Here is a 19,724-nt window from a genome sequence, read left to right as displayed (position 1 = left end):
TCCTGTGAGAAGAAATTATCCTTGAAAGCAGGCATGTATTATTTGAGACAATGGAGCACTAAGTACTTCTGTGTCATTGTTTTCCACTTCAGTTACGGTGTGAACTACACCCTGTTAATTTATACCTGGTCTGAGTTTTGCTCTTCACAGACAAACTCTCGCAAGTTCTGCAGTTGGTCTGTCTGGCACAGTAAGTGCGGGGAGCTGGCGTCAATGCAGTAATACCCATCTTGTGCTGAGCGTGAGCTTCACTTCTAGAAGTTCGTGAAGGAAATAAAACTTCGCACAAGCACTGGTATGGAAGTCCAGAGGGTTTTAATTTCCCTCCTTGTTTCTTTTCTACGGTTTTTCAGCCCAAGTGGTAAAAAGTTCCGAAGCAAGCCCCAGCTGGCTCGCTACCTGGGGAGCTCCATGGACCTCAGCACTTTCGACTTCCGCACGGGAAAGATGTTGATGAGTAAAATGAACAAGAACAGACAGAGGATGCGCTACGACTGTTCCAACCAAGCCAAAGTAAGAGGAAGATGCAGTGGAAGCTTTCTGCCTGTCCACCTGCTGTGCTGCTTCGCAGAAAAATCTGTGGGCTAACACAAATAGTGAGCGTTTTGTAATGAGTGGGGGAAGCTGGAGTTGTATGGGATATTATCTCTGTTGTAGGGTGTTGGACAGGTAACTGCTGGTTCTTCCACAGTACTGATATGTGGAGAAACTTGCAGCCAGAAGGGCTGGAGGCAGGGCTGGCCTCCTTTCGCTTGGGCGAAAAGACGAAGGGATAAGAGGGACAGCAAGGCCTGTCTGCAGAGCAAAATAGGGGGCTTGTGTTTGGCACCGAGTAGCTTTGATTATTATCATTGAATAAAAATGGTGGTTACGGTGGTATACCGTCAGTCTGGATGGATAGGCTCATGGCATCTTCATCAGATGCCAAAATGCTTTCCAGTACCCAAAAGCCGTGTCTCTGCACCTAAATATTAAATATGGAAAATAGCATGATGTTTATTTTCTAATTATGTCAACTGGTAAAGAATCAAGAGCAGTACTCTGTTCTAAGTGACAGGAAGGTTTACGTGCAGCACTAGGTGCTGTAGTGATGCTTTAAAAGAAAAATGCCTTGCCTCAGTGAGACCAGGAGCTAACACCCCTCTTAGGCTAAAAATTCTGCCCAAACCTTTCAATTAATGTATAAATAGTTATCGTTAGCTTACGAATGGATCAGCGCAGAAGATGATTCAGGGTGGTATTTGTCTTGAATAGTCTTCTACATCTCATGAATAAATATGTGAAGCAGATACTGTGTCTGCATCCTCGAGAACAAAGTATGTCCGACAGCCACTTCAAGACTGGCACAGTAGATCTCAGGAATGAGGAACATGCTCCCCGTTTTCCAAGCAGTGTAAGATACAGTCATGTTGTGAACGCTTGGTAGTTATCAGGCCCGTTAAAAACTGAATTTTATGAAGAACTGAAGGTAAAAAAGTGATCAGGATTCCAGCTGTATTGTTTTATTTATTGGCATCCACAACTGAATTTCAGCAGAAAGCGTTAGAATGGCTTCTGGATTCGCAAACTGGTCTCTAAATCCTGCACAATAAACTTTTTAATTATTTAATAATTATATATATTTAATAATTATAAACTAATTAATTATTTAAACACTGTGTCAAAACCTTCAGGGTTAGTGCTTCAAAGGTGGATTGTCATCTTAAAATGTAAATTCACTGTTCTGACTCCTGACTTCTGTCAAAATTGGAATAAAACCAACGTGTATAAACTAGAACGAGAGGTGGCTGTTATCTTACGTAGAATGTGAGAGTGAAAAACTTGGTTACATTTTAAAGTTCTCGGACAAGATTTGAAGATGGTTTCGCATTTTTAACAGTCCCACTGATACAGCTTAAGGTCAGGCAAGTTTTCTAGTCCGTAATGTCTCTCTTGCCCACAGCGCATCTTTACAGCTGTAGTAGCATTTTGGTAAATTGAAAATGCTTCATGGGATTTTCCCTTCCTTTTGTTTTGAAATTTGTAGGGCAAGCCTGATTTGAATACAGCATTGCCTGTCAGACAGACAGCCTCCATATTCAAACAGCCTGTCACAAAGATCACAAACCATCCCAGCAATAAGGTGAAGAGCGATCCTCAGAAAGCTGTGGACCAACCCCGGCAGGTAAGGCTTGGAGCTTAGAAACTATTTTTCCAGAGCTAGGAAACTTTTGGTTCTGCTGCTGAGAAGGTCCCAAAATAAAACACTTTCACTTTCTAACGCTGAAAAAATGTCCATGGCAACTTGCGATTTCAGAAACAATAGCTTATAGTGCTTCCAGCTTTTAAAATCAGAGCAAAAACCATTTCCAGTATACAGCTAATACGCTGTCTGCACTGTTTGATAACCAGACTCCAACCTTTGTTAAGGTCACAATTCTCTTTTAGTTAAAAACTTCTTTGAGACCTATCTGCAAATGTAGACAGAAGTCATAAACAATTTAGAGGAAATTTACAGTGTAATCATTATAAAATGTTCCAAGTGTATTAGAATTCTGTGTTTCAAGAAATCCGTTTCGTGTGCAGACTACAGCTTGTGATGTGCTGCAAGGGCTTGTACCCCCTGCATGGGCCTTTTTTTAGGTGGATCTGTCATTAGTAGTTAACTCTGCCTGCATGAGTATGGTTAGAAATTCCCTTGGAACGTCATTAATGTAAAGTTGTTGTTTTTCTTCTCGCACTGTATGTTTTCAAACAAGAGAATGCATCATGAGTAAAGGAAATCTTTCAGCTTAATTTCATCTCGTGAAAGATGCAGAAAGTGTGCTTAGGGCAAATGTAACTTTGAAGCTGGGCATTAGTTCAAATGAGGCTTACGTGTTCAAAGCAGCCTTTGGAAGGCGTTCTCCTTTCATTAGTGTTAGGTAGAGCTGACAGCCTGTTGCCTCCACAGAGCTCACACCAGGGATTCTGTGAATCCTTTCCTGTGGCGTGTCTGTCTTTATACCTTTTGGAAACTAGATGTTCAGCTTCATTAGTCTGTTCAGGCACTGTCAATGGTGTCAATTACTGGTATACTTAGAACTCTGCCAGGTCTGGGGGAATTAAAATGCATCATTTGAAGAGGAAAGTGATTTACCTCATAAAATAACTCTTGTGCTGAAAACTTTTTATGCAAACTTAAGAACTTATCTTTCTGAAGTGTGATTTATAATCTGTTTGAAATGGAGTGGCTTTTTATTTATTTATTTTTAAACAAGGCTTGTGGGCTTTTAGCATCGTTTCCTAAAGAGGTAGGGCACGTGTGTTTGTGGTGTTGTTGCTCCTCCTATAAACTCCTCGGCTAGGAAGGACAATAAGACACTAAAAGTAAGATGTGCAAGAAAACCTGAGCTGAATAGAGATTTGTGTTCTGTTGAGGGAGAGATTGTTACGTGAATGCCGTCATTAGGCAGCAGAGATCAGCCCCAGTGCAGAGACGTAAGCCAGCCTCTGTAGCCTCCTGCTCACATTACTACTTGTTGCAATGCAGCTTTGTAGACTCAGCCTGGGTTTTCCTTACTTATTTTACCAGAATATAGTGTAGTGAAACCTCTGGTCAATTGACTCCAGATGTTTCTTCAGAATTCTAAAGCACTACGATGTGCTGCCTTAATACGTACCTATTTGAAAGTCGTAGGCTAACGAACATCCAGCCTATGTGTTTTGGCTTTGACTGTCCTCCTTCCTCTTTTTAGGAGCTCGTAATTGGAAAAGTAGTGTGGGTTCAATTACACTCAGATTTTGACAGGTGTGAAAAGGGATGTGCCTGGACTGTATAGGGTAAAATTTTCAGTTTTTCAAGGCCTCAATAAACTTGCTTTGTTGTAAGAAAAAATGTACTCCAGCTATGCATTGATCATCCCTATACATGTAGATTGAGGGTTGAAAGTTTATCTAGTTTTAGTATCTGACTTCCCACCAAACCATGGGTTCACTTGTGTTTAGGTTTGAGGAGAACCTGTGATTCAAAATTATTCGAAGGTCTAGCGGTGATTCTTCCCATGAGAAACTCCTAGAGAGGAATAAAACAATGCCTTACGTCGTAAAGAGCTTGGACGAGTTCTGCATTCCTTAACTTCAGTTCTGTGGCATATGGGAGGCAGCAAGAGAGGAACAGTAGTGTAAAAAAAACAGCTGTCCCATAGTGTGTGTGCACTCGGATGAAAGCAAGCAAGCACTGCCTTGCTGCTCCAGTTCAGAAGCAGTGAGTACCAGTCCCTGGAGGAAAGGAAAGTCTTTTTTCCAGGCAGTAAATCAGGACAGAGATGTGGGATTGGTAATGAGGATTGCTCCCCGCCTTCAGACCACTTCTGCAGTAAATCCAATATAAAACTGTCTGCTGCAGCGCCCTTCCCTTTCTGCTTGTAAGCAGGTGCTTTGTGCGGTTGTCGATTCCATTTCCCTGCTTTGTACCAATAAACACTTTCTTTGATGTCAGCTCTTCTGGGAGAAGAAATTAAGTGGACTGAATGCTTTTGACATTGCGGAGGAGCTGGTGAAAACAATGGACCTTCCAAAAGGTTTACAAGGTAATCAGAGTCTGCCCTCAACTCCAGGGGTGGCGTTTTGATCCCAGTCAGCGGTGATCTGAAGGTATTGTGTCAACCTCCTCGTGCTCCTCGGTGCTGTGGACCGCTTCAGCAGGAGCCCTTAGTACTCCTCAGGCGCCCTCCGTCCTCAGGGGATGCTGAAGCATAATGAGAGGAAGTGGCAAAGTTTCTTGACTTTGTTGGTTTGTTTTCCAGAAGCAGTGCTTGTTTAAAGAGCTTCCATTCCCAGGTTGTTTTTTATGTAACATAACGAGGAATTGATCTAAGCTTAGATAACCTTGGGAGCACAGGTGCCGTTGGAAGTGTTGAAGTCTGAGCTTTATGTTGTGTTGATTTTCTAAATGAGAGCACATGCTTTGCCATTAAATCTGAAATTATTGCTGTTGTCTTGATGTGCCCTTTGTTGTCGCGTGCCATGCTGATTGTTGCTTTTCCTCTGGCTTGCAGGGGTTGGACCTGGTTGCACTGATGAGACCCTTCTCTCTGCTATCGCTAGTGCTCTGCACACCAGCACTATGCCCATCACTGGCCAGCTGTCTGCAGCTGTCGAGAAGAATCCCGGAGTTTGGCTGAACACTTCACAGCCGCTTTGCAAAGCATTTATGGTGACAGATGAAGATATTAGGTATTACCTAGAAATAGCAGATACTGTCCTGGAACATGTTTTCTGGTGGTAAAACAGCACCACGTTTTTTCACTGGCGAGTTGAAATGTTTGATAGAGCACTAGGGCTTGCTGGGTTAATTTGAACGTGTCGTTATTAGAAGAGTAGAAAGAATTGTTACACAAAGCAGCTCTCTTAAGAACAGGGATTTACTTAAAGCACATTATTTTTTATTTTAACCCATGCTCGCTTACTCTGAGGTTTCGGTTCATAATTGTTGTTCATGTCAGTATGTTTCCTGTTACGGAAAAGGGGTATCTGAATTTGAGTAACCTTGACTAAGGCAAAGAAGGGATGGGGAAATGCTAAATAATGAGACTTTCACCATCTTACTCCTTTGTGACAGCACAAGATCAAATGAAAGCGTTAACTACTGCTGTGGCAGCAAATAAGGATGCGATTTATGTAGGTATGGCTTGCTTTCAGTGAATCAAAATTGGCCAAATTCAGCTTTAAGCACTTGATAATGTCCTTGGTATATTCTGTTCTCAACCTGAAATCACACTACTTCACATTCATTAACAGTGTACAAAGGCAGTAATTGTTTTGACTGTTCAGCTGGTAAATCTTTTTGAACTACAGGATGACTCCTTCCGTGTGATTTATACATGAATGACCAGGAAAAAAGGTCTGTTTATAACATTCTGATTTCCTGTGGCTGAGATGAAATAGGAGTCCCATGAGCCACAAATTGTTGACCGCTTCTTTACATCACTGTGACTTTGAGATAAAAGAAGCTGTAAAATTTAAGATTGTTACTCAAAAGGAGAATGAGGAAAAAATGAAATAGTCAAAAAAACTAATTTTCTCCAGTCTTGTTTTTGGAAGCCTGAGCAGGGTAGGCTGACTTTTTCTTGCTTAAATTAATATTTGTGATTTTTAAAAAAAGAGTCTTGAATCATCTGCAAATTTCAGCCAAAATTAAAAAATTGTACAATCAGTAGTAAGGACTCACAGTAGAAAGAATTGGGCAACTTTTATAAAGTGTTTCTCAGCTTCACTTAAAGTGTAATGCCAGGCAGTTCTTTTTACAGTGCAGTTCTTACTGAGGACTCTTTCAGAATTGTGCCTCTCTGCCCAGCCTCATGGATGAGCAATATAAGATTTCTTTCCCTTGAAATAGTTAGCTTTGGGAATTAATTCAAGTGTTCATTGGTTTGGGGCAGGAAGCAAGAGGAACTGGTGCAGCAGGTGCGAAAGAGGCTGGAGGAAGCTCTGATGGCTGACATGCTTGCCCACGTAGAGGAAATTGCAAGAGATGGGGAAGCTCCATCAGAGAAAGAAGGAGGTGAGGAAGAAGGAGAAGAGGAGGAGGAGGAAGAGGAACAGGATCACGACCAGGAGATGGAGAATGTATAGTCCAGGTAGCATGACAACTTTTATTTTCTCCTTAAATTGTACTGAATAGTTCTGAAGACAGAAATGGCTTCAGAGGGAATCCTGGCATATATCAACAAATCTTTGCTTCTTAGCACACGTTTTCAAAAGCGCTCTTTTCACCAAAAAATCAAGTGTTTTGAGGAGCATGGTGGCTGGTGAGTTATTGTCATCAAATGTCCTGGGCTTTATGTTTGTGTTGGATGGGCTAAAAGCGTAACCAGAATGTGTGTGTAATCACTTGAAGGATTCTGTCTTGAAAGTGGATCAGTCCCTAAACATTCACCTGTTTTGTGATGTCTTTTTTTCCCAATTTATTTATTACTACCTATGACAGGGAAGAGGATACTGTGGGCAGGAAGGGCAGCTGCCATCTTACCAATTTAGTTCCCCTCCCTCCATTTCTGTCTAACTTTTGCTTTTTTAGTAAGCATTTTCTTGCAGGGTGTATTAGAGGGCACATTATTGGAAATTTTAAGTAACATTTCAGAAGTCAGAAAGGACAACCTGACCATCAAAAGAAGGAAGTTGTTGCTAAAATATTTTGTGGCAGGAATTGGCAAACCGAAAGTAACAGAAGAATGTACGTATTCAAAATTTGGAAATAACTGAAAAAAATGGTTAACACCAGTACCTGCAGGATTCCCAGCAGTGTGCCTTTACACTGTGTATCCCTTAAAACAATTATAATGGGCTTGCTTCTTGTTTTCAAGTCTCTCTTAGGCTTTCACTTGTGCAGTGGACCTCTTTAAAGATTCAACTGAATTTTTTTTGTTGTCTTGTAAACCAAAATAGCTCTGAATAATAAATCCTTACTGTGTAGTAATGGGGGGGAGGCAGTTTTATAAGGCCAAGTGAAGGTACACCAACTGAAGTTCCCCGAAGTGTTGCCTGTTGCACTTGGCAGGGACAGAGCACCATCCTGTGAAGCAAAGTGTTTCCTTGCTGTGTTATTTGATGTAACCCTAGCCTGCGTGTTTCATCAGTGGAGCACGTGCAATGAGATAAAACCAGAACTCACTGGTTTTAACTTTTGATCATTTTAAGTTTTAGCCTAAGAAAAGCAATTAGTGCTCTGTCGCTGGGATGAGGTAGCCAATACCCAGGGTGCTTCATTATGCAGACTCCAGTTGTGTGAGCCTGTGAGGCAAGAGTCGAGAATGTGGAGGAAGAAAGGAACCTTTAGGATGAAGAGCAGAAGAAAAGAAACCCCGCTTTGGAGGGAGTGGCAGCTGTATTTCAGTGTCAGGTAGAAAGAAGAATGATTTATGTTAAGCGATCCTTCAAGCTGGAAGGTTGATTATACTGTGAAATCTGTTTGGTGTTTGGGAGATACCATCTGATATCTGGGCTCTTTATATTTTCCTGTTTTACCACATGACTAACAGTAGCTTTATTTGGACAGTGAATATCTTGCATTCCTTTCTACTACAAAGGTCTGGCAACAGCAAAGAACCATAACAAACCGTCTGCTGAAGGTGAAAAATGGGAGATGAAGAAATGGCTACGTTTTGCCAATGCTGCTTTATTCTTCTAAGAACTTACTTGCTACAAAGGTGTTTAAAAGTGTCTAACTTACGAGGTCTTTTTTCTTTTTCTTCTAGGGAGTTCCATCTAAGAATTCCCAGTATAAACCCTATCAGCAGGGTCAGCACAACTATTTACAAAGCCAAGAGTGTCTGCAGAGTAAATTGCACCAACAATCCGACTGTACCTATGAGCATTTTGATGTACACTTCAGGAAAAGTTGAGAAGCTGATGGTTCATTAATTGCTGGGTAGTTTTGAAGATGGAACTTGACTAAACTCTACTCCCCCTCCTTTTTCTAAAGGGGTAGGGTAATTGGGAATACAAAAGTGGGAGGGGATAAAGGAATATAAAACAGTGGGAGGGAATATACTAGGAACCAAACTTCCTGTCCTTTTTTTTTTTTTTGTGGGTCAGTGATTTTTCAAGCTTTTCTATCAAAGTATCTTTACCAATGACCCACCAAAACCATTTTCTCTCTAATGCAAGTGAGAGAGATGCTGTTTCACTCCTTGGCTACTCTGCTGTAGGCTACCTGTTTGTACCAGACTGTAGGGAGGTCATTTTATGTTATGGATTGTCATTCCATGTGTCTATTTGGGTCAGTGAATTTCATTTTCCTCGCAAGACCACATTGGTCTTGAAAGTGTAGTCTCAGAGATGAACTACCAGTGCCTCTTCCACCTGAGGTTTTGATGAGTAGGGGAAGTTACACGTGAGGAGCTGGTCAATGGCAATCTGGTTTTTAGTGAGTTCCAGCACCACACCGAATGCACTACTGTGCACATTTTAGATACAGAGTTCTGTGTGTGTCCAAGCATAGCAGAACAGAGTTCTGAAGATAAATATACCCGCTCTGTGGTATATTTTGCTTTGGCTTAGGTCTGGTCAGAAGGACCTTCTCAACTCAGAATGGAAGGATGACTCATTTCTGACTGACAATGAGGAAGACTTCCTCTTTTCTCTTCTGGTGCCAAGAACCCTGACCTCTGTTTCTGTGTGTGTGGAGGGAAGGGAATCCATTCCAATAGGTGTGTCTACACATCTGCTTTCATGTGCAGTAATGTTCTGACCTCTTTTAAAAACAAGAAAGGCAAAAGGTTGATTTTTCTATAATTGATATCTAAATGAATCTAAAGCTTTTTATTAAGTATTAAATCTTTCTTATTTGCATGTGCAGTGAAGTGACCAGCATTTTGTGTCCAAAAAATGAAATGATGTGAAACCTGCCTTAATGTGTTTATAAGTATTTGGCTTCACCATGGGTACCTTGATTGATTCATCAGTCTCTTCTAGTACAACTGTGAGCATATTGGGGTAACTTGTGGCTAAAAAGGGATTTATCTGGGGAGGGAGGATAGAGAGATGGGAGAAAGATGTGTGCGTAGCTTGGAGAATATGTTGACTAGGTTGCAGAAGTTATTTTAGTCTTAGGGTATCCATTGCGTAATTCGTGCATGGATGTCTCAGATGAAAGTACAGTATAAAGTGGTGGATGAAATATTGTGCCACTAACCAATTGTACAAGTTGTTGGTATCCCAAAACTTGGGGAAGAAAGTAGCTCCCAGAGCCTTTATCATGTAAGAATGATTAGCAGGAACAGCAAGGGACCAGGGGAATTGCCTGGCGAGTAATAGCCTTTGGGAGTAGTTCAGTGTAGTGGTCTGAATAGGTTTAAGCTCCTTGAAAAATATCCCATGCCAAAGTGACTGGTACTATATTAACTCTTTTCTCAAAGATGTGAGAATACAAAATTCTTTGATACTGCTCATTTGGAGTGCTGCAAGAAGACTGAATTGTACTTTGCTGCTGCTTTACCAGGTATTCTTTTGGGGATCTTTACCTGCTACTGCAGCCAGTGAAAATTACTTTCCTTTTTAAACAGTCTGTTACGGTTATTATTCTGTAAATCTGTCCTCTTGTAATTCATTGTGTTGAATTAAATGTTTCTCACAAAGTAGAGATTCTTCTGGTCTGCTTCAAGCCCCTGCTTGGAGTTTTTGTGCTGTGCCCCTTCCAGTTACCTCAGCAGAAAAGCTCTTGTGTTTCTGTGGTGGGCTCTGTTCTGACATTTGGATCTGGACGTTTGAGACCCAGAAGAGGAGAGTGGATGAAACTTGTGGAAAACCAGTTCCTTCTTGCTGCAGAGTTCTCTGCCTCCTCACTGAGGAGGAGGCTACCAGGATGTCCTGTGTAATGGGCGAGTTGCTGATGTGGTCGTCTGAATCTCAGCTCTAGCAGTTTACAACCCATCCTGGAGGGGTTTTCTTGAACATGGCCATCTTGTTCTGACACTATTTCTTTTGACTTTTTAAAAACTTTTTAAATATCTAGTGATGTCTTTAATCAAAATAAATTTTAAACATATGTAAGCACCGGGACTCAGATGATTAAGAACTTGATACTAGTCTTTTGATGCATTGAGGATTCATTAAGAAGAATTAATTCAAGTTTAAATCGTTGCTAACTTGTGTGCCACTCTTTTGTTTTTATACCTCTACTTTCCGTGCTGAGCTCTCTTTTTTTCCCCATCAGCCCTTTAAAAAGTTTGTTTTCACTCATATGGAGTTGATTGTTCAAAGTACCAAAAGGGGCCCAGGACTCCTGTCATGTCCCAAGGAGTAACTTTACCTGCTTAGTGAGACAGGTAAGTGAATGAAACGTTCCTTTTAAATAAGCCTGTTGTCTTTCTCGTGGTGCTGCACCAACAGCTGGGTTAGTTTGTCTTGCCACAGCCTACTGCCATGGACATGACCAAGGGGCACATAGTTGTCTGCCTTCATTGAATATATTATCCCCAAGGTGGAGAAAGTAGTTGCTACTTGACATAGAGCTTTTGAAGCAGATGATTAGTTAATAAGACATACAGGAAAAGTAATTGAATGGAATTCAGCAAAATTTATTGACTTTTTATTATATACAGCAGTTGTTACATGTGAATGTAGGTACAGTGGTTCCATCTGAGACCAGGTTCCTCTGCTTGGAGAAGCAGTTGTGAGGATGCTTTTGAAAACGGTAATTCTTTCCATCAGTGGTAACGGCACCTTTCTGTTGTCCTCAAAGATTATAAATGTATTAAATACGAAGCAGCAGTGCAAAATAGCCTTAGGTTTGTCCTGTGCACTGGTTGCACCAGTAATCTATTCTGGTTGGCTATTTTCTACAAAAATAATTACACCAAGCTCTGCGGGTGGTTAGTTATATTCTGCTAGTTTAATCCTTTTTGGAAATAACATACGAGCAGATTTGAATGGTCTTTGTGCATCTTCACTGGGGAGGGTGGGAACTTGTCCAATATGGTTTAAGTTTTTCATCTTTTTCTGTAGGCAGTGTAACATTGGAAATGTACCATCTACGTTCACAAAAGCTGTACTTATTCTGTGTCATGCTCAGATTTTTCTTGTTTCATCTGGAAACAGCAGCCTGCCCAGTTCTAGAGGGCACTGGTGGAGATGGGGGAAATTGGTTTGCTTGATGTTGGTAGATAGGGCAAAAACCCTCAAAACACAGTTTTACTGTGCAAAAGTGAAAGAGACTCCTGGTTGTTTAAGACTTCTGATTTTATCTTGCGCAAAGTGTGTTGGAGCTGTTCCGTTAAGATGACTCAGGTTTTTTTCTCTGCTGTTTTTTAAAACTAACAAAGTTAAGGGAATTTAATTCTCCCTGCTTGTTTATTACCAATATTATTTTTACTGAATTCTAGTTGGATAAAATTTTGCGCAATCAATAAATGTAAATGAATTTGCATGGATATTGGTGCAGTTTAGAGTTATCCTGCAGACCTTTTGTAGGTGGTTCTGCCCAAGTTAGCTCGATTCGCATCTGAAGTTGAACTTGCTGAACTGCCTGTTGAGCAAGAAAAGGGAGGAGTTGTCTTGCTTGTAACCTGAGCACATTAGGAAGGGAAAACAGGCATGAGTGACATGGCTGGACTGTTAAAATGTAGGTATGTTAAACCCAACATATGGAGTCTTTTGTTTCAGGGCTGTGAATTATTAGTGATAGTATTAAAGCAAAAATATTTTAAATTAGAATTCACTGATAAACGCATGCTCCTGTTCTACTTTCTATGTGAAAACAGGCTTGCTGAAATGAACTTTGCAAATCAGAAACGTGTTTTCATCAGTAAAACACATTTTAGCTGCAGAGGAAGCTAAAAGCATTCACTTTGTGCAAGACAAACTGTGCTGAATGAAACCTTTTCATTGGTGCTAGTTTATCAGCTACTGGTGGAGGTAATTCAGCTTCTTTATAGCTATAGGAGACTGTCCTGTTGCTCTTTTCTATAAACTAAGAAAACGTTGAATAGGAATGTAAATGAAGGTTAAATGTATTTTGCAGCTGTCTTGTTGAAAACTAATCTTTTACAGGCTGACTGTAGCAATTGGAGGAACAGAGGGAAGAGGCAGCAGGCTATCCTGTTAGTTAGTTTCCTTGGTTCAGATTAGTATTTGTGCCAGTCCTCTGAAAGGCACCCAGAAAAGCACAACTGAGGACTGCACCCACAGATTTTTAAGAGTTAAAATCCACTGATTACCTTCTGCAGAGCTGCTGCGTAACTGTGTTTCTCTGTAGTAAGTATTTTGTAGCCATGTAGTTGGTATTGTTCATGGTTTAAGACTTTCTCCTTTGACACACACAAGCTGGTAACCTGAAATTTTCTTTCCAGGCCTGTTAATTCATTTTTAAGGCCTTGGATATTACCCCTAAGCCTTTATCCTTAAATTTTCAGGACTGCTGCTTACTTATCTCTGTCTAACTTTATCTTGGCTGTTTCTCATCAACTTTTAATTGTTCTTTTAGTATCATTACCAAACATACTCTTGCCTTTCTTCCCTCCTGTTTGCCATTGAATGTTACCTCTGTGGCAACTGCAACAGTTCTGTGTGTGGGAGAGCATTTTAGAAAATTAACGGGTTCCCAGCTCTTTCTGTGAAAGCGCACAATGCGCCCAACAGGCGGCTCTCCAGGCTCCCTGCCAGCAGTTAAAATCACAGAACCATGGAGAGGTTTGGGTTGGAAGGGACCTCGAAGCCCACCCAGTCCCACCCCTGCCATGGGCACGACCCCCCCAGCAGCCCAGGCTGCCCCCAGCCCCATCCAGCCTGGCCTTGTGCACTGCCAGGGTTGGGGCACCCACAGCTCCTGGGGGCAGCCTCAGCCAGGGCCTCATTGCCCTCAGGGGGAAAAACCTCTTCCTAACAGCTCATCTAAACCTGGTTTTTAGGTTTAGATTAAATCAGTTACCTACCCCTTGTCCTGTCACTGCCTCCCCCCCCCCCCAACTAAGAGCCCCTCCCCAGCTTTCCCAGTTCCAGTTCTGGGCTCCCCAGTACTAAAAAGACAGGGATCTCCTGGAAAGAGACCAGCAGAGGGCCACAAAGATGATACGGGGCCTGGAGCATCTCCCCTGTGAGGAAAGGCTGAGAGACCTGGGTCTGATCTGCCTTGAGAAAAGAAGACTGAGAGGGGATCTTACCAATGTTTATAAATACCTGAGGTGTGGGAGACAGAGGGCCATGGCCAACCTCTTTTCAATAGTGTGTGGGGACAGGACACGGGGCAATGGCCACAAAATGGAGCCCAGGCAGTTCCGCACCAACACGCCAAAGAACTTCTTCCCGCTGAGGGTGACGGAGCGCTGGGACAGGCTGCCCAGGGAGGTTGTGGAGTCTCCTTCTCTGGAGATATTCAAGGCCCGTCTGGACCCTACCTGGGCAACCTGCTGTAGGGAACCTGCTTTGTAGCGGGGTTGGACCCAATGATCTTTTGAGGGCCCTTCCAACCCCTACAGTTCTGTGATTCTCTGATGCCTGCAGCCCCTTTAGGTGCTGGCAGGCTGCTGTAAGGTTTCCCCAGAGCCTTCTCCAGGCTGAGCACCCCCAGTTCTCTCAGCCTGCCCTCATAGTAGAGCTGCCCTGGCCCCTGAGCATCCCCGTGTCCCCCAGACCTGCCCCAAGGCCCCGGTCGGGCTGGATGCAGCGCTGCAGATAGTGAGAGGACCGGGGGCCTCACAGGCTGCATCCCACCCTGAGAGGAGGCGAAGCCATCTCGCCTCCGTCCAGATCCCTCGCTACCTTCTGTTCAGGTCTGTTCCATGGGTCTGATAACCTACCTACATGCTCAGCTCTTCCTTCTGACTCGGTGTCTAGTTGCTTACTGTATTTTTTTCCCTTCACTCCTACTCCTTACTACTTTGCAGGAGGTAGATACAGCAGAACATACAAAAGGGTAACTAAATCTTTCAGCAACTCTGAGTCATGTCCTTTTTGTCTTGCTTTAAAGAAAGCCTGTTCAATGTAGACTGATTGTCCCGGTCCTCAAAAAGCAGGTAGGATAACATATTTAAAGGGCTTAAAACAAATGAAGTGAGGGAATGGGAAGAATGTGTTTAATGAAGAAAAAGTTTTTCAGCACTATCAAGTCAGTCCTGTTTATTTGGGATTGCTGCACATGCGAGTCTTTGGATGATACCAGTTATCCCCTATCAAACAGAGTGCATATTCTTAGCTGTTGTCACTGAGCATAAACTCAATGAAACCTGCGTTGTGCATCTCAGCTCCTGCTGTAAGTAGACACACAGACCTGAGAAGGTGGCGTACTGCCTCCTGCCTGCCCACAGTCAGAATCCATTCCACAGCACGGGGAACAGTGTCCTGTTTGTAGAGGATATAGCAAGCTTAAAACTTAGATTTATTCTCAGATGAGCAGAGATCAACTATGTTCATAGAATCATAGAATGATTTGGATTGGAAAGGACCTTAAAAATGATCTAATTCCAACCCCCTCACCATGGGCAGGAATACCTTCTGCTAGACCAGTTTGCTCAAAGCCCCGTCCAGCATGGCCTTGAACACTTCCAGGGGTGGGAATTTCCCTTGAACTAATAAGGGAAAACCATTACCCTTCACTTTGATCCCAACAGCACAGGATAGCATTTGCTAAATCCTGTTTTACAGTGATAGGGCACTTGTGAGAATGATGAAGAAAAAACATTTTGAACTTCAGAACGACCTACCAAATCATATATGAAATGCTTGTCAGGGTTATCGGTTAGCATTCTAATTCAGTATTGATGATACTGATGGGAAATTAATCTTTTTGTGTTTAGTGTATTCTTACCTTACAGAGGCACAAACGGAAGTATTCTGAGCTCGTGCAGAATTGGAATAGTGGGGCACTGAATGTCGTCATGAATTCTTTGTCTCCGGTGGCAGAAGTCAGGAAATGCTTAGCTGTAGAAATCTGTGTGTTTGCATGTGTAGAAGAATACAGGTCTTATGACGAATCGGCTCCCAAGTTTCTGAAGGAGTTGAATAATAAGTTATTACTTGGGTTTGTTTGTAATTTGAGTCCAGTTTAATATCCTGGGTTAACCTCTAGAGCAGATCTTACTGGGATTCAGTGATCTGAAGGGCTGTAAAACTTGAAAAAATAACAAGACTGCACCAAGCTTTCATGCTTTTATCTGATGTACAATTAATTCTTAGTTTTGCATCAAGTGGCTGCTCTACAACTTTTCAGAAGTCGTTACCTGAAAGTCAGATTCTTCATTAATCTAATGCATAAAAAAGAGACGTTTGCTAATGGCTTCCCCCAGAGTGCCTTTTTTACGTGCTGCTGTAGTAGACAAGAGTCTGAGATAAAGTTGTGGTGACACTGAAAGGCAACAGAAGGAAACAGCGCTCAGCCTGTTATGCCGAGAGTTGTCCGTGCTTTGAGTTGCACAATGCTCGGTCAGTTGCATGTGCATCCAGTGCAGTTTTTCCCTGCCGTGCTGACATTCAGCCTCGTCACCTTGATCTGTCTCCATATGTTCCCTCAGTCAGCTACTTTTGAGATGATTGATCTCAGACTTAGGTCATTTTTCAAGTTGCAGATCTTGTCAATCTGTCTGGCTCCACCTACATGCAGTGATTCAGCTCCTGATGTGCTGAAATATTCCCCTAAGCCTTCCCACACACAAGTGAGGACTTTTTTATAGTTCTTCTCCAAGCTGCACCACCTCTTCTGCACCGCTCAAAGCGTGTATTTTTTGCATGATGTTTGCATGTGCTTGAAGAACAGTGCAGAAAGTCGAGTTTGATCTCCTGAAGTGTTAGAGGAACCGCTTGCAGTCGTCCTCCAAAAGCATGTTCCCCACCTAAATTTTGGGTCCCGTTTATTGCATTTGGCTAATGTGCTGCGATTAAAAGGAAAGGAAACAAGTGTGGGGTTTTTCCTCCCCACCCTGCTATATTCAGGTATCTCCTCTTTAGGGCTTGGTCTTTATAGCACAATAAATATTCTAGCTAGGGCGTTTTAACTTCTGCATTTGCACACTTGACCTGAGATAGACGTGGCTGTCACAGAATCACACTTGAGGGAGTTTTACTTGCATAGCTGTGGTGGTAATAATAACTTTGCTGTAGCTGTATTGATCTATTTCCCCATGCAGAAAATGCCTCAATGTGCTGTTACACCTTTGCTGTGCTTTAGTACAGCGTTCTTTAACTCCCTGTATGTACACAGGGGGCTGCACAGGTCACTGAGCAACGTCCGTGTTCTGTGCTGGTCGGAGACCTGCTTCAGCCGATGACGACGCCTGCACCCCACTTCCAAGCTACACAGAAAGTGTAGTAGTAAGTCTCTCCTCACGCGACAGGAGTGGACAAAAAATGCCTGTTCTGTAAGCACGGTGTCACATGGAGAGTGAGCTGAGGAGGTTTGTGACCCGGAGAGCATCTCCAGGATCGGCTGTGGTAACTGGGAGAGCCTGGCAAAGGATTACAGGCAGTGCGAAGCAGCAGAGGAGAGTGTGAATGGGACCTGATGGGAAATGGGGAAACCGTCTGGTGTGGACTGTAGAGGTGGGCTTGGAAGCAGCGAGTGGGGGCCTTCTCTTTTCAGTTGTGTTTAGGGAAGTTGGATCTTCTGTATGGTTGCTTTTTGTTGGTAAAGAACTGCAGTTATGCTAAAGTATTTGTGTAATCCATTTCTCTGTTAACAAAGGCAAGGCTTTTAAAGACTTGCTCATTACTCAGGTTAAGAAAAAAGGCAACTAGGGTCACGAATGAAATCAAGAATCTAAGGAAAGAAGAAAGTATGAGCTAGTTCTGCTGAAAATGGAACAGATCATAGGCAGAGCATCTACGAACCAGGTTTGCCAAAAGCACTTTAAGAACTGGCAGCTTCTCTAAGTGTTGTTGGACTTGACGTAGTGAATTCCCGAGAGGACTGAGAGAGCACAGTGCAGGCAAAAATTAGTGTTGGGAGCTGCTGGTGTAGCTGCTGGGGTGAGAGCCCACGTCCAGCATTCCTCGTGGGGCTCACAAGGTGGCAGGCGGGTGGCCCGTGGTGGTCAGTGTGCCGCAGGGTTTGACTCGTGAGGACGTGAGGTTTGCTTCAGGCAGGTTCGCACCGCCGGGGTAGCTCCTGCCTTGATGCAGGCTGCCCAAAGAAGTTGTGAGAGGCAAAGGGTCGGTCGGTCGTTAATGAGTTCCCAATTTCTGTATATCGGAGAAGCTCGGAAGGGGGACGTAGCACTTAACCGCAAGTAATGGAAACCCCCCTATTTTTAGTAGTTCAGTGGGGTGTTTCAACTTAGTAAATTAAATATTTTGGGAAGTGAGAGGAGGAGATGTCTCACAGCCAGCCTGCGTGGCTCAGATCTGCTGGTTTTGCCACATCTGTCCCTAGAGGAGAATCCTCAGCCTGCAGCAGGGCGAGCTCTCCCTAACACACCGGGAGCTGCCAGCCCGTGGCACGGGGATGGAGAAAGGGAAGAGGAGGCTGAGGTGGGAGGAAGCAGGGAGCCATGCTCGTGCCGGTGCATCTCTGCAGGTGCTGAGGAGGTTGGGCAGACACGGCCTGATCCTGGTGAAACGGAGCTGTGAGTGCCTGGGGAAGGAGAAGTTGCAGCGGTCTCCTAGAAAACAAGCAAGAGCTCTGAGGTGAAACGAGGAAACTTTACATATTTTCCAGCTGCTGAAAATCGTTCATGAAAACATCTTATGTTTAGATGGGTGGGTAAGAGGAATGGAGAGGACGGAGGCAGTTCCCGTTGGTGTTATCTCGCTGAGAAGATGACATACAAGTTGAACCATCTGGAGCGTCAGAAGTACGGGGTGAAAGTCCCTCTCCGCAGGAGAGTCACCAGCTGAAGGGCAAAATGTGGAAGCCGAAGGACTGACCGCATGTTTGGGCTGCTGGCTGGCAGGAGTTAATGTTTACAGGGCTCTGTGAAACGCAAACAGAGCGCGGCTGTTCCGAAGGGGGGGGTTCGGGACCAGAGGCTGGTGGTGGTGCTCGCAATTAAAAACAACCCCAAGCTGACTGGCTGAATTAGTCCCAAAGACAGCGCTTTGGGAAGACAGTTATATGAAAAGGGAGAAAATGAAGCTTGAGAATTGGACCTGTGGAATCTGGGCATGTGAGGTAGCAGGTGACCTAATAATTGGTATATTAGGGTGAGTTAGTGTCATCACCGCCACGAAGGGTCTCTTAAAGCTCTGTCTGTGGAAATTCCCTATAAAGCCGTGGCCCGGGTGGAGAAAATGATCTGGGGAGAGGTGTTCTGCAGGGAGCTGATCGGCAGGGGGGAAGCCCTACAGGGATCGAGATCAGCGTGGCAGCACTACCTGTTAGAACCCCGTTATTTTCCAACAAGCTCTAGTGAAGTAACTGGGGAGGAAGGAAATTTCTTTCTCTAACCGAAGCCTGCTGCAGAACAGCTCCAACAGAGGCGGCAGCCAGGGGAGCTCCCAGAACCAGGGGGCACAACTGGGAACCCCTGCACTGCACCCCTCAGGCGGCAGGGAGGAAAGGGGCTGGAAAGGAAAGCCGTGAGTTAGCTTAGGGGGGCAGGAGGTGTTTTATGCCTGGAGCCAGCCCTTCAGGGATCCCAGTGGGGCTCAGGGGCTGTTTGGTTGGAAGAGCAGCTGGGCCGTGAGCCCAGACCCTCCAGTTTGTGAAAACTTGGGCTTGACCTGGGCTGTCTGCCTGCGTTTGGGGTGGCCATGTGGGCTGTGGCTGGCACTTTGCTGCTGTGTCCTCTGTCCTGGGGGCGAGGCGCCCCTTCGGAGGCGCCCCTTCGTTCTGCAAATAAAGGGCTGTGCAGAGTACCTGCTGCGTCCCTGTGGTCACTGCTGGGGGCTCCTTGGCGCATATAGAGCTGGGACTGGGGGGGCTGGGGAGAGCCTGGGGGTCCCGCCCTGGGGGTCCCAAAGGCAGCCCCAAACTTGGGGGTCCTGGACCGTGGGGGTCCTGCCCTGGGGATCCTGAAGATGGCCCCTAAGCCTTGGGGGTCCTGCAGCCCCCAGCCCCCCCCCCCCCCCCCCCCCCCTTTTGCATCGTGTTCCCCCCCCCCCCCCCCCCCCGCAGCGGGGCCGGGCTCTGGCTGCCCTCCAGCCCCCGGGGGGTCCCTGCAGGGCTCGGCCCCCGCCACCCGCGGCTCCCGGAGCCGGGGGGGCGGAGCCATGAGACGAGGGGGGCGTGGCCACGGAGCGGGGGCGGAGCCACGCGGAGGGGGCGGGGACAAGGAGCAAGAGGCGGGGCGGAGCCGGGCGAGCGGCGGGGCGGAACTGTAAGGGGGCGGGGCTAGGAC

General features: G+C 44.6%; 1 protein-coding gene and 1 long non-coding RNA gene across 2 annotated transcripts; one reads left to right on the top strand and one right to left on the bottom strand.

The window, feature by feature from the left end:
- The first annotated feature begins 331 nt into the window (after positions 1-331).
- On the top strand, positions 332-10,525 carry MBD3 (methyl-CpG binding domain protein 3). The gene is made up of 6 exons (XM_035348283.1): positions 332-513; positions 2,027-2,164; positions 4,460-4,550; positions 5,019-5,196; positions 6,402-6,599; positions 8,217-10,525. Exons 1-5 carry the CDS (start codon positions 412-414, stop codon positions 6,592-6,594), a joined length of 702 nt encoding a protein of 233 aa, XP_035204174.1. The 5' UTR covers positions 332-411; the 3' UTR covers positions 6,595-6,599; positions 8,217-10,525.
- Positions 10,526-14,555: 4,030 nt separating this feature from the next.
- Positions 14,556-17,207, bottom strand: LOC118179157. The gene is made up of 2 exons (XR_004756377.1): positions 15,263-17,207; positions 14,556-14,796 (listed from the first exon to the last, which is right to left on the bottom strand). It is a non-coding gene; the product is annotated as an uncharacterized LOC118179157 (long non-coding RNA).
- Between the last annotated feature and the right edge of the window lie 2,517 nt (positions 17,208-19,724).

This window comes from Oxyura jamaicensis, chromosome 28 (assembly GCF_011077185.1).
Source record: "Oxyura jamaicensis isolate SHBP4307 breed ruddy duck chromosome 28, BPBGC_Ojam_1.0, whole genome shotgun sequence".
Lineage (NCBI taxonomy): Eukaryota > Metazoa > Chordata > Aves > Anseriformes > Anatidae > Oxyura > Oxyura jamaicensis.
This window is presented reverse-complemented; position numbering and strand designations above follow the sequence as displayed.

Bases quoted from the DNA above. Each gene is read 5' to 3' on its own strand.
- MBD3 (XM_035348283.1), top strand. From the start codon at position 412: ATGGACCTCAGCACTTTCGACTTCCGCACGGGAAAGATGTTGATGAGT. The intron at 2,165-4,459 runs GTAAGGCTTGGA...CTTTGATGTCAG, and splicing joins CTGTGGACCAACCCCGGCAG to CTCTTCTGGGAGAAGAAATT. The intron at 5,197-6,401 runs GTATTACCTAGA...GGTTTGGGGCAG, and splicing joins GTGACAGATGAAGATATTAG to GAAGCAAGAGGAACTGGTGC.